This window comes from Erithacus rubecula (genome assembly GCF_903797595.1).
Source record: "Erithacus rubecula genome assembly, chromosome: 9".
NCBI lineage: Eukaryota > Metazoa > Chordata > Aves > Passeriformes > Muscicapidae > Erithacus > Erithacus rubecula.
This window is the reverse complement of record NC_136660.1, coordinates 19534962-19548761: the sequence shown is the minus strand read 5'-3', so window position 1 is coordinate 19548761 and position 13800 is coordinate 19534962. Positions and strand designations below refer to the sequence as shown.

Here is a 13800-nt window from a genome sequence, read left to right as displayed (position 1 = left end):
TGCCGGCCCGGCGCCGCCGCTCGCACACGGCCGGGATCCCCGGGCACGGACCGCACCGGGCGGGCGGCGACACGAGGGGCGGCGACACGAGGGGACACCGCCCCTGCCGCCACCGCCCCGCGGGGACCTTCCGGAAACCCCGGAAGTGACGGTGCGGAGCCGCGGCATTCAAACTCCCGGAAGCGGCGCGGGCCGGGGCCGGACGGAGCCGCCGCCGGGCCGTGTCCCGCTCCGGGCCGTGTCCCGCTCCGGGCCGTGTTCCGCTCCGGGCCGTGTTCCGCACCGGGCCGTGTCCCGCACCGGGCCGTGTCCCCGCTCTGGGCCGTGTTCCGCTCCGGGCCGTGTTCCGCACCGGGCCGTGTCCCGCTCCGGGCCGTGTCTCCGCTCCGGGCTGTGTCCCGCACCGTGACTCGCGGTCCTCCGGCCCCTCTGAGCCCCGCGGGATCCGGGAAGGCCCGCGCAGCCTGCGCTCGACTCCAGCTGTCGGAAGCCCCGTCCTGCCCGCTAGAAGGGATCGCTGTTCCTTATCGCCTCGTTTGGTTTGTACAGGCGCTTAAAGATGAACGCCAAGACCGCCATAGGTCGAATTATTGGCAAGGGGGGCCTAAAGCCGGGCAACTGCAGAGCTGACAGTGGGCTCGAGAAGGGGAAGCAGGAGAGCGCTGCCCCGCGGAAATCCATGGAGGAAGTGGCCGCAGGCAAAGGCAAAGTGACGGACCCGGAGAGGAGCGGGCTCCTCCAGGTGAGCCGGGCTCCCCCCGAGCCAGCGCGGGCCGCGTCCCACGGATACGGCACTCGGCCTCGGCAGCAGGAGCCCCACCTTTCCTCTAAAAGTTTTGATGTCACGACTTGTTTAGTAGTGTTAGACAGTTTAGACAAACTTTTAGTTTCACACTTTCATTCTCGGATATTTTTATAACAGCTGAGCTAATAAAATCACGCTCATCTGACAAGGCCGGTAAATACGAAGACTTGAGGCCAGAGGTGCCAGTTAGTCCATTCAGACCTGTCCTCGCGTGTCCAATACAGCATGCCTCAGAGAAGTATTTTAAGCACTTCCTGCAAAGAACTTTGTGTTTGCAAACATAATCAATCTTAACATTGATAGGACCATGCCAAAAAGTGCAGAGTTTGTTTGAATTGAATGGTCAAGCTCCCCCTCAGCTATAGGTAAATGAAACTGTAATCATGTTGCTTCGTTATTCCTCCACTGCAGCTAAAGAGCAGAAACTAAGACACTGCAAGGTATTGAAGAATATGAATGTCTGTATGGCTGTTCCACTCGAGGTAAACCTGTAGTTGCAGAGAGGGAAGTTCAAAACTTAGTGGGTGACCTTGTCACAGGCTGTCAGGCTTCCCAGAAGGATGGGGAAACTTTAAATAGACTCCAGAAAAGGGTACAACTGATGTAGACTAGGCATATTAATATTTCTAGGCCACCTTTTTTTAACAAAAGGGCTTGTCATGTGTCTGTGCCACATCAGTTGAGAAGTCCTAAGCCAAGGATGAGCTATGGTTAGGCAGCTCATGCACAGTTTTGGCTAAATTCCTTAGTGTATTTGCTGAGTCTGTTGGTGTTTGCTGGTATTGGTTACTTAATACTGGTTTCCTATGAGCTAGGAAGAACAGGTGGAAAATCACCGTCATGTTTGATATACCAGATACTCGTTGGTGTCACTATTTTAATTTTAGTGAGCAGTGGTGTTCATCCACTTCCTAAATGAGGCTTATTCCAATTCACTTTCTTTCAGTTTCTAATGACCTGATATCAACATGCAGGATTTCAACATCAGCCTTTCTCAGCAGAATTAAATGCTATCACATCTGAAGTTCATACAGAGCCCCATTGGCATCTTAAATGCAGCACTAATTCTGTGTAATGATTACCTGTGCTGGAGGCCTACTGGAAAAAGAGTGCATGTTGAAAACAGCTACTAAAGCAATTTTGAAACTACAGGGCCAGATAATATGGAAAACAGGATCCTTCTCCTGAATGCTTTATTATAACTCTTTTGTAACTCGCTGTCCTGTAGTTTGCAAGAAGGCTCTGCCACTTCCCAGAAGCTACCAAATATGCTAAGAAATATACTAATAAATGTAGCACCAACCTCTATGCTGGAAGTGTTTTGGAGTTCTTGTACTGCTTTTGTTTTAAGGCTCATATACTGTAGTGATCTTTATTCATATGCAAAACTGAGTACCTACCAATCCTGTGAAACTTGGTTCTTTGCATTCTCTCCTTGTCTCATCTATTTCAGACAGGTTTTACTATCACTTGAAATATTTCAGATGATCACTCCACTATTGTCTGCTTTGAGTTAAAAGTCATTTTCTCAGTTAATTAAAGGCTAAGAGAGAACTTTGAAAGTTAGCATCATAGAATCATAAGGTCATAGAATGAGTTGGGTAGGAAGAGACCTTAAAGATCACCTAGTTCTAACCCCTCTGCCATGGGCAGGGATACCTTCCACTAGACCCTGCTGCTCAGATCATCTCAAACTACTGTAAACTTGCTAATGCATTTGATGCATAGACTAACACTATTTTTTATTCTGTTTCATTCAGAAAATACTTTCCCTTGAGAAAGAAAAAGAAAAATACAACCATCTTCTTGGAGAGAAGGACAGAGAAATCCAAAACCTGAAAGACAAACTTAGGTCCAAAACCAAGAATAGTGAAGTCTCCTTACTACAAAATCAACTAGAGGAAAAAGTAAAGGAAGCAGAAAGGAGAGAGCGGTTACTTTGTTCTCTGTCAGAAGAAATTAACCGGTTAAAATGTAATTTATCTGCAGTCACGGAAAAATGCTCTGATCTTGAGAACAAAGCCAGTAGTTCTTCTCAGGCATCCCAGGTAAGCACTGAAGAAATACTGCAATTGCAAATTGGAATTTGTGCCCACTAAGCACCAATACCTGTTATAAAACAGGATGTTTTTTAAATTTTCTGACAAGCTGTGTTGCATGCTGAAATATTGTATGAAGTGAGATGGTATCCAGATTGAACTCTAAATGAGGAACAGTCAGAGAGCACACTTCAGGCAACACATCTAGGGAGGGAATTCTCTCCTGCTGTTTTGCAAGGTGCCTTGTTCAAGTTCATACACAGGTAGTGTGACTTGTGATACTACATGGGATGATCCATTGTTGCTCAGGCAGGCACTGTGCCCTTCTCAGACTTGTGTGCTCAGTGATTAGACCAAGTGAGAAGGCAGCAGTGATAAAAGATGTGAGGCACTAATAAAGACAAACTAAGCTTCTCATCTTATTTAGCTTCAGTCATGAGAATATCTTTCTTCTCTCTGCTCTTATGAATCCTCATTTGTATCTCAGTTGTTAAAAATAACTGTCTTTGCTTTCTATGTAATCACACATGGTAAAATCTTCAATGTGGCACAGGATAGAACTGGATAATGATTTTCTCCTCTCATATGAGAGGTCATATAAATGGTCATTAGGTGTGGTGCCTATCCTTGGCAGTGTTTTCTAGTCCATTAAGGGTTCTATAGTTGTTTTTCTCCCCATGCTCCGTTCTAATGTTCCCTGGAAAATCAGTAGTATCTCTACGGGGGGGAGCACAAGGAAGTTGTTTAGGCACAGGTGCCCAAAAAATAGGTGGCTGTAAGTCTTTCTTTTCCAGCTTTTCACCTGCAGATGGTGCTGGTTCCCTGCATGCCACATGGGAATTCAGCAATTTCTAGAAATTCTGCTATAGTCAAATACATAGCAGAATATCTTCATCTGCTACTTTTAAATGATAATACATGTATACACAGTACTTCTAATAATGCAGTTTCTTGAAAAAATGCCACTTTAAATGCAAGGTATTTATTTTAAATTTTAAGACACCTTGAATTTCATTAGAGGTGTTTAAATTATTATATTAAGTCAACAGATTTTCATGATATTTTTGTCAATAAACCACCAGAATATGTATTACTTTAAAACCATAGTTTTCTTTTAAATTTTAACTGATTTATCAACTGAGAACAATGATGTTTTGACTGGATGTCTTGGAGAACTTGAAAACAAACCTAGCAATGCTGCTTGAAACTGCTAGATGGCATAGGAGCTCTGAAATGGAAACAACAGTTTCATGACACAATTTTGGGAAAGTTTTTACTGAGGCAGTTCAGTGTCTCTGAATCCTATTTTTATCAGGAAGTGTTTAAGTTTAATAATTGCATTCCAAGTTCTGTATTTTTCAGCCATAAATTCTGTTGTAAATAATATTCCAAGAGCCATAGAAAAATGTTGGAAAAAATGTAGTTTGGATCTGGGTAGCAATCTGCACTTTTTTTTTCTCATTGAAGCTCCCTCTGGCTTACACCTACACAATTCCATAACCACTTTGTATCGTGCAGAGAACATACATGTCAGAATTGAAGAAATATGATTCTGTAACTACTCTGCAGTTTAAAATGAGTCTCAAGAACTCCTATTCATATGTGTACATAAGTCATACTCACTGTACTGGGAATCAGGTCTCAGAAAATCAGGCAGTTTGTCTTTATGCTTCCAGACAGGCCTGCACAACTTCCCATATGTTTACAGTCTTTCTGTTATCCCAGGGAGGCATCAAGGTCTCTGGCTTTCCCAGCAACTCGTGTATGTCTAGGCCATTGTCAAGTGTATGAGGATACAAAAATAGAAGAAACATTTACCTCTCCTTAAATAATGCCCTTAAATATCTTCATTTTTGAATAGCTCTTTGTGGAACACCCTTCAGGACTTCCAAGACAGCAGTTCAGCAAATACATTATGGTTTCCTTAGGAAATGTTTTAATATGAGTTGCAGACTTATGGAATAAATTCCAAGTCCCATATTTAGCAGAAGAGTCTATTTTAAATATATGAAATGGCTTTCTACATAACTGAGATCCTTCAAAAAAATCCACTATAAAACCCACTATAAACCAACTATAAAGATCTTTAAACACAAAAGACATGTAGGTTGTAATTTTTAAATGCATCTATTTTAGTTTTTAAAATATTCTTATGCTATTTATGTGAGATAAATAGTTGTACAGCTTTGCTGTTTCAGCCATCTATTTTCAACAACACTAACAAGTTGCTCTTTGTCCATAGGAAGCTGCAACAGACAGCACTGAAATTGAGAGACAATTGAAAGATGTAAGTTTCCTGTAACTTTCAAGCACATACCATCTGTATTGAGACTCAGAAGAATGTAAATTATCATTATGTACATTTTTGGGTAGTATGGGACGTCAGAGGGTATGTTTCTCTCTAAAATAGAATCCCTACAATTATTTTTGTGAAAAGGCAATAGTTTAAATTGAAAAACCCAAGAACTCGCAAGAGAAAAAAAATAGTATTTCTATCACCTTTGAGAAAGCTTGTTTGGAACATCAAAACAAAGTGATTGCTGACAAATCAGGAGCCTCTAGAAACCTCTCACTGCCTGGGATAGCATGAGCTTGGATGAGAAACCTCCTGAGCTCCCTTCCAAGCTGAATAAGCCAATGAGCCAAGCAGCTAAAAACATCCATGCCCCTGTTCTTACAAACTAAATTGCAGTTATGCAGTTTTATTTTATTCCATTTTCAAAGTCTATTATTTTGTATTTTATTTTACTTTTGAGATTGAAAAGTTAATTCTTCATAATCTAGGCATGACTCATGAAAGCCTTTGTTCTTTAAGTAATTTTCCCATTGCTGCAGTTTTAACTAATGCTCAGCATCCTGAACTAAATGAAGATGGATTTATTTTTTTATTGTACAGATTATAACAATTTGCAGCAGATTTAAGTAGCTTATCTTTAAACTGCCTAATAAATAACTTCTAATATTTTGAAGACACAAGACAAATAATTTTAAAAGCTGATTAATTACCAGAGACTTTTTTGTTGTTCTTCTGTTTCTTTTTGTGAAGGCTCTTGAGAAGAACCAGCAGTGGCTACTGTATGACCAGCAACGGGAAGCATATGTCAGGGGATTGCTTGGAAGGATCTTTGAACTTGAACAGAAGGCAGAAATAGTTAGCCAGCAAGAATCTAAATCAAATTCAGAAGGTATCAATTTTATTTTTACCCCCACAAGTGACCCAAACCATAATTATCTGTAGCATAAATGTTCTGAAAATGAATTATAGCACACTTAAAATCAAGGCTTTGTTCTAACACTGTCTGCTTAATGGTAAAACTTAGTTAAATAATATTTCTCTGCTTCCTGTTATCTAGCTATGTTACTTGACCAACAGAACTTCCTGTTGTTATCCACTTCAAAGATGTTTTTTAACAGCCTTGACACTCTATTAGCAACCTCTCTGTTTGTGGAAAGTGTTGAGGCAAATAGATGTACATCTCCCATCCTTCAAAGTACACTTTCAGTCAACATAATGGAAGCATTAAGGATTTATTAGCTAGGTGTGGATCAGATTTTTTTTAATTTACTTTTTTCAAAATAAATATTATAAAAATGACTCAAGATTGCCATGTTCTTTACTCACCTGAACAGTTGTTACAGGGCAAGAAAGCCTGTGATAGGTTTTGGCATCTCTCCAAAGCAGTGTTTCACAATAAGGATCTGGCCACCTCCAGCTCACTTCCTTGCTATGCAGTTCCTCAATAAGGCACTCCCTCTCAAGTATTAATAAAATTAAAATCATATTGAGCAGAAGAACTAGAAGGCATTGACTTGCTTTTCTTATTACCAAATTATTATTTTCATTCATGCTGCAACAGACCTGTAAGGTAAATTAACTAAACAGAACTGGCATTGTGTGGAGTAAGAGCATACACACAGACTTGCCATTAGTAATTCATGGGCAGTGGCTTGGTTTCTGTATTGCTGTTTGAATCTTTCTGGAAAACAGTGAAATCTCATAATAATCTTATTTTGGTGCTGTTCAGAAATCTATGAACAGTATTTTTAGAGGGAGGCAGACACGGCTCACCAGGAAATGTACCCCAGAGTTACTGCAGTCAAAGCTTTGCCACAAGAGCAGCCAGGAGATTTGAAATCAAGGTGTAAGAAATTACACCTCTCTTCAAGCAGCTAGGCAGTAGCAGAAATTCAAGTTTCTAAGAACCTATGAAACAAGTTGAAAGTATATATGAAAACTTTTTCCAAGGAAAAACTTAGCCTATCTCTGAGGACATCACTGCCCTATAAAGGAGTATTGCTAATGAAAAGGTAGGGCTTAGTTCACAGCTGAGAGAAGGGACAGCAGCAAGCAGGAAATTCTCCCTAGTAAATTGCACCTTAAAAAATTAGGGTAAGTCTTCAATAGGAAAAGTATCAGTCACAAAACTTACAGTGCCAAAAGTCAGCAAAGCCCATGATATTCTGCATCCCTCCTTCTGCTTCTAGATGTATTTTGTATTGCTCCTGAATTTTCGCAGTCTGGCATTTAATTTTTTTCCTCCTTATTAAGCTCTCCTTGGTTCAACAAGCAGAAATTTTCTAGCCCTGGTTTAAGTAATAATTGCTACCCAAGAAGCAAGCATTTTTAATCAAAGCAACTATTCTAGTCCTTTCTATTTGCTATTTAGAAGTAAATTATGGCATACTATTTGGAAAAGATGGTCTGCAAAAAACAGAAGGTCTGGCTTTGGTCAACGAGGTTGAAGTAGAATCTGAAGAGCCTAAAAGTGGAAGTAGGAATCCAGTGTATTTGGGTCAGATTCCCATAAGTATAATGCATGAGGCCTTAGAAGAACTGTGTTTTCCAGTAAGCATATTCATAATGAGACTTCATGTATTATAAATACTGAAAGCTGTTTCAACCAAAGTTTAGTTCTTATCTGAGCTGTGCAATAGGCTACTATGTCAATTTCTATTAATAAGCCTTAAAATGCTGTTAAAGATGTAGTGCTCTGATTTTTAAGCAGGTCTTTTTATCACATTACTAACTTGATTATTTTTCACTCATTCAGGTCATCTACAAGAGGAAAAGCAGGAATACTATGACCAGCTGTTACTCACTGCTAAGAGTGATCCTAAGGCTGAAAGACGCACTATAACCCAGCTGAGATCTGAACTGGATGAACTTAAAAAGACATACGAAGAAACACAAGGGGAAATGATGACTTTAAGTGCCTTATTGCAGTCACAACGGGTTGCTGAAATGAAGACTCAAGAAAATGAAAATAAAATGAAAGAGAAAGCACAAAGACTCAAACAAGAAAATGAAGCTATCAAAGAACAGCTCAGAGAAGAAAAAGAAAAATCTGAAGATCTTTTATGTCAGGTAAGTGGATGGATTTGGAGGTTTGAGATCATTAGCAAAGAATCAAGAAAGATGAAAATTCATAGTTAACCAGAATGGACCATCCCTCTCTCTGCTAATTGTTCTTCACATAGATGTAGACTCATGTCCTTCTGGTTAAAACTGAATTGTTTGAACAAGAAACTTCTTTGCTTATTTATTTCACCGGTCCTAAGGGACACAAAAGAGAAGGGAGAAAATATTGAATTGATTCTAATATAGTTCATCCTTGAGACTAATAGTAAATGAGAAGAAGAAGCTAAAAATTAATTTTATCATATTTTCCTAACTATGGAATACCACTAATATTTGCTGTCACAAAATACAGCTAAAATACAACTGATATTTGAAATAAGAGAATAAAATTTACTAGACACCAAAGTAGGCCTAAACCAGAACAGTTAAGCTCTCTAAATACAGGCAGGTTCTCACTGGTTAAAAATGATTAAAAGATGTTTTATTTTATATATATATATTTTTTTTTAAAAATTTGATTTTATTTTTTGCAGCTGAACAGCATTATCATAAAAGTTGACACATGCTGAAAGCAGAGAATATTTTAATGTATGCATTTACTTTATGATTGTAATACAGCACTTTCTGACCCTTAAACTTGTTCTCTTATATTAAAAAAAACCCACATTGTTTGTTTTTATTAACATCGTCATGTTAGTGCAAAGATAGGTTTTGTGAGTATATTTTTGTCAGCATCCTGGCAATCACCTAGGAGGCTTCAGGTTTTGTTTTTTTAACAATAACATCATCCTGCATTCCCTCTTCTTGGTGCAATAATAATTTTTCACTAGGGTTTTCCTTGGGGAAGTACTGATTTGAATTGAGTTTGGTTCTTCCACAACAGGCATACATTTTCTGTTGGCACTGGAATGTAAGAGTTTGCTTTCAATCCTGTTATAAATGAATTATTTTTAACTTATGAACTATTGTATATGTAAGTTGTTCATTACAAGTGTTTATCTGCCTTGCAGGTGCAACTTCTCCGTAAATCATTGCTCAGACAGGAGGCAGAACACACAAGAATAACTTTGTTGGAACAACAGGTACACAATTATGTGCTAAAGTGCTGATATTTAATCTGTGTTAGGCACAAAGTCTTTCTAGACTAACTTCACATTTAAGAATGATTTGTATATTAAATAAAGTAATGCTAGGCATGAATATTTAACTGTGCATAATCTCTTGATGCTTTCAAAAATTTTGACACGTATCAGGATGCATCAGGAGAAAATCTGTAACCTTGTACTGATAAGAGGGTATGATCAAAGCTGATGCTATTTTTTCCAGAATCACCTGTTAAACAGGTAAAGCCTCAGATAAGGGTGTTACAGGAAACGTCCTAAAGCTAATAATCTAATTAATGTTTTGTATTATATTTTTGATATAATTATAGAAATAATTGCATTGCCGTATTTTCTGTTTTCGTTATTTGAAATTTAAACACCCTCCAACCAAAATAACTTTAAACTGCACCTCTGCTAAGGGAAATATAATAACTGGGCATGTGTGAATTTCACTGTAATGAAAGCAATAGCAATTTTGAATTTTTCATTTAAATTTTCCTTTTAATCTCATTTTAAGATATTATTGCAGAGCAAATCTGACTTCAAATGTGTAAGCAGGAAACATTCCTCCCAATTTGTACTAACTTTGACTTGAATTTTTCACTTTGTCGGGCTGCCAGATCCAGATATGCACCACAGACTTGGAGAATGGGAAGCTTGATCGCCAGAACTTGAAGCATGAGTTAGACCATGTTCTCAAGGAGCTGCGCAAGGCCAAAGAGAAGATAACTCGCCTGGAACCTCTGGTATGTACTGAATGACTTGCAGGTGAATTTAGTCAAGCATTTTGCATAAACACGCATCTTCTTGCTTTGGGATCTTATTTCAAGCACTGAGTAAGTGTCCCTACATCCTTTATGTCTGTTTCCCCAAGGTGCAGAGCCCTGTGCCAGGCAGGCAGGCAGTGCTTTTCTCTGCAGCAAGCACGGAGCAGAGGCACTGCAGCAGGAGCTCCAGAGCAGTCAGGGTGCTGAGCAGGGAGCACTCTGTATTTTGTATCACAGTGTGTGACTCAGGTTTGTCTGTTGTACCATGACAAAGCTGCAATGTGCTTCCACTCAGAGTTGTTGCTGGTGAACAGGGCACAGTCCTTCGTGCTGTAACACACCCAAGGCTTGTGTGCCATCAAGCCTTTATATATTTTCCTACAGTATTTAATCAGTGCATGCATGCCCCAGTCTTACAGTCAAGCTCCTCCTTTTCCAGAAACTCCGAGAACCTGGACATATGGAATCACAAGAAGATTTGCAAGCTGTATTTGACAAGAAGCTGACCACATATGACAGAAGTTCTCCCCTGAAACACTCCAGCTGCCTTGATGAAAGTTTTCTCGAGTGTCCCAAGTGTAAAGTGTCATATCCAACGAGCCGGCATAGAGAATTACTAGCACACATTGACTTCTGTACAGCTTGAGCTCCAAATGGACTTACTATCTTTGCTTCATATATGCAGCCAATATGCTTGGCAAAAGGCCTTTCTTTTAAAACTTTTTTCTTTCAGTTGTATAAACTACTGCTGGTTTTATAATTCAGTTCCACAAAAAGAGTGTTAACATTATCAGTTGGCCTCAGTATTTTACCTCATGTTTTTGCAAAACAGCTATTGCATTTTCTAGCTGCAAACACAAATATTTTTAGAATTAGGAATATTTTAAATAGTAAACTACTGACTTTTTTTTTTTTTTCTTTTTGCACTATTAAATGTAAGGATAGTAAAAGCACAATTACTGTGTCAGACTATATTTTAGTTTTGGCATACCCAGTTCTTGGTTGTTGAATACTGATGATTGTGCTTTACTTTAACTGACAAGAATAGCTGCAAAATATTTTTGGCCCTCATAGGTGCACTATATATAAATATCTATTTATACATGGTGTGTGTATATACGTGTAGTGTGTATAGTATATACATACATGTCTTATATATCATATGTATGTGGAATACATCAACATCTTGATAGATAAAAACTCAGGAGGGCCATGTTAGATCTTTGCTGCTTAAGACTGATGTTCAAAACATCAATCTTAAGTAGTTGATATCCTGAACCACCATCAGGGGTAACTAAAATGCTGACCAAGGTTTAATCTCAGAAAAACCAAGCAAACATAAACTTCCTTGGTGCCAAAGAAAGTTTATATTTCAGACAATGTCAGAGGCCATTTTTGAAATTTGGATATAGAATTATGCTGAATTAAACTTGTTTTGCTTCTTTATTTTAGAGGTTTAAGTTGGGAAATGTCAGTTACTCAACCCTAGATTTGACAAATATCTCAAAGTGCAGTTTTAACAAATCACTCTAGTGGATTTGAAGTGTCACTGTATTTTGGTATTAATACAAAAGAATGTATTAATACCAAAGTTAATGACAAAGTCTGGCAACAAATTAGAAACTGGCAAAAAAAATCCCTAATGGATTTGTAATTGTAGTGTTACTTTTCTCTAGCACCCACTGTAAACTTGAATATGTTCTGAGTATTTTGTTCCTTGCATATGTGGTGAAGTCCCAACAAGAAGTTACTTCCATGGACATTGTTAAAATGAGGAAATTTTACAAAGATACACTAGTTAGGAATAAATTTGCTCATTTTACAAGTTTGTGGTTTGCTAAGGACACTCAAGGTGTATCTTTCTCTGGCCTGCTGATTCTGATTGCTAGCTGGTGCCAACTTTCTCCATCGTGCTTTGCTGCCACATGCTTTGTGCATTTACCCCATAATGTTCACCTTAATCCCTGATGGTTGAATCTTATTTTTATAGTTAAATCTTATTCTTAAATATGAAGATGTTTTCCAAGTTACTGAAAATAACTGATAGTATTAAGAGATGTTATTTTCAATTAAATCCAGTGTTCATAGGACAGAAAATATTAAAAGGTATTATCTTTGTATCTGAAATATCTCTGCTAGATTTATTGTATTTGCCACTCTATCCACTTTTCAATTTCACTGAATATATCTCAGGGTAACCTTTGTATTTGACGATTTGCTCAATTGCTACAATAGGTTTTCTGACTAAAAATATGATAAACTAATGAGTAAAACAGAAATTGTGCTTCAGAATTTCAAGGTTTTGCCATGAGGGAAATTGTCTTGATTTCATATATTTTTTAAAATCTTACAGCTCAGGATAATAACTATGCTTTTCATTGCAGCCTAATAATTTTAATCTCTAATTAAACTACTTTTGAAAGTTTAAGTCTGTCTTTTAACACCACCTTAATCAGCTAGTATTCTATTCCCAGCTGCATACTCAGTATAGTTTCTGTAAAAGGAAATCCTGATCTTTTATGTATTATAAATGAAATAGGTTTGCCTACTACAGGTCAGCACTCTTGAGTAGTTCTGAGGCTTTCTTATATTAGCATAAAACACCTCCACATTAGAAACTGGTACTGTAGAACGAGACTTGGAAAGTTCATAATGTGATAATATTAAAAAAGTTTTGCTCATTCCATTTTTTCTGAACCTAAACAATAGATTTTGTCCTACCTGATAAATATTACATCTAAGCAGAAAAAAAAACCTTGCTGATAAATTTTTACAGGTCATTAGTGTGGTATATGTTGCAGAATTCCAAAATATAGCACTTACTTTGAAAGCAGACCCATAAATACTATCATCACTTACATGTAATTAAAACCAACTATAAAATTCCATACAGTATGGAGATCATATCACTGCTTTTTTCCCAGTCCTTAGAAGCTAACAAATCTCAGAATTATTTTTTTTTTCTGAAAGTTAATGAAGGAGATCTGCTGCTCTTCTCTTTAGCTATATGTGGAAAAGTTTGTGCCTCATGTTCTTGCCTTACTGATAAGAATTAATTAGCTGAAGGCATAGTTCTTTGTAAGGCAAGAAGCAACAGCAAAGTTTTCATTATTTCAAGCACTTTGGGTTTGCAATTTCAGGAGCCTTTTTCTTTTATATCCCTTTCAAGTAATTGCATTTAAACCTACCAGAAAGACTGCATTACTTGAAGTTGTTGATCAGGGGGGCTTCAGAGCTAATCCAATGGTTTACCAATAGTAGTATATTTATAAATCCTAACTTTCACACTGTTCTTTTTAAACAGCAAATTAAATGGTTTTGATGCAATGTTGGGTGGCTGGAGAGATAGCTAAAACTCCACTTTTTTTTTCCATAAGGAAAGCTGCTTGTGAAATAAAAACTGAAAGATAGCTCTGTTATTTTTCTTAGACTCATGAATCGATTTCTGATACTCCACTTGCTTGTATAGCTTTTAGTCTCAATTTTAAAAAACATCTTTCACATGGCTATGTTCATTTTGAGTATTGTACTTCAAAAATTATTCAGACTAATATGAATAAAGTCTTTCAGATTTTTCATCAAATTCATAGAAGAACCAGGCTTATCCAGTCAAGAAAAAAACATGAAAAATGCCAGTTTCATACAGAGGAAAGAAAAATAGTCTTCCAATGCTAAATGAGAGGAGTAACGTTCAAAATTGCAACAGATAAGGAAAAGCTTTCTGGTG

General features: G+C 37.9%; 1 protein-coding gene across 2 annotated transcripts; it reads left to right on the top strand.

Moving 5' to 3' along the window:
• The first annotated feature begins 166 nt into the window (after window positions 1-166).
• Window positions 167-12200, top strand: CEP55 (centrosomal protein 55). 2 transcript variants are annotated; one of them, XM_079313075.1, is made up of 9 exons: window positions 198-742; window positions 2566-2853; window positions 5087-5131; window positions 5891-6029; window positions 7896-8209; window positions 9214-9285; window positions 9927-10052; window positions 10181-10322; window positions 10513-10712. In XM_079313075.1, the coding sequence occupies exons 1-9, from the start codon at window positions 560-562 to the stop codon at window positions 10566-10568; spliced, it is 1365 nt and encodes a 454-aa protein (XP_079169201.1). In that variant the 5' UTR covers window positions 198-559; the 3' UTR covers window positions 10569-10712. The 2 variants fall into 2 exon arrangements, with proteins under 2 accessions (XP_079169200.1, XP_079169201.1); XM_079313074.1 differs by lacking the exon at window positions 10181-10322 and having other exon boundaries at window positions 167-742; window positions 10513-12200.
• The last annotated feature ends 1600 nt before the right edge of the window (window positions 12201-13800 follow it).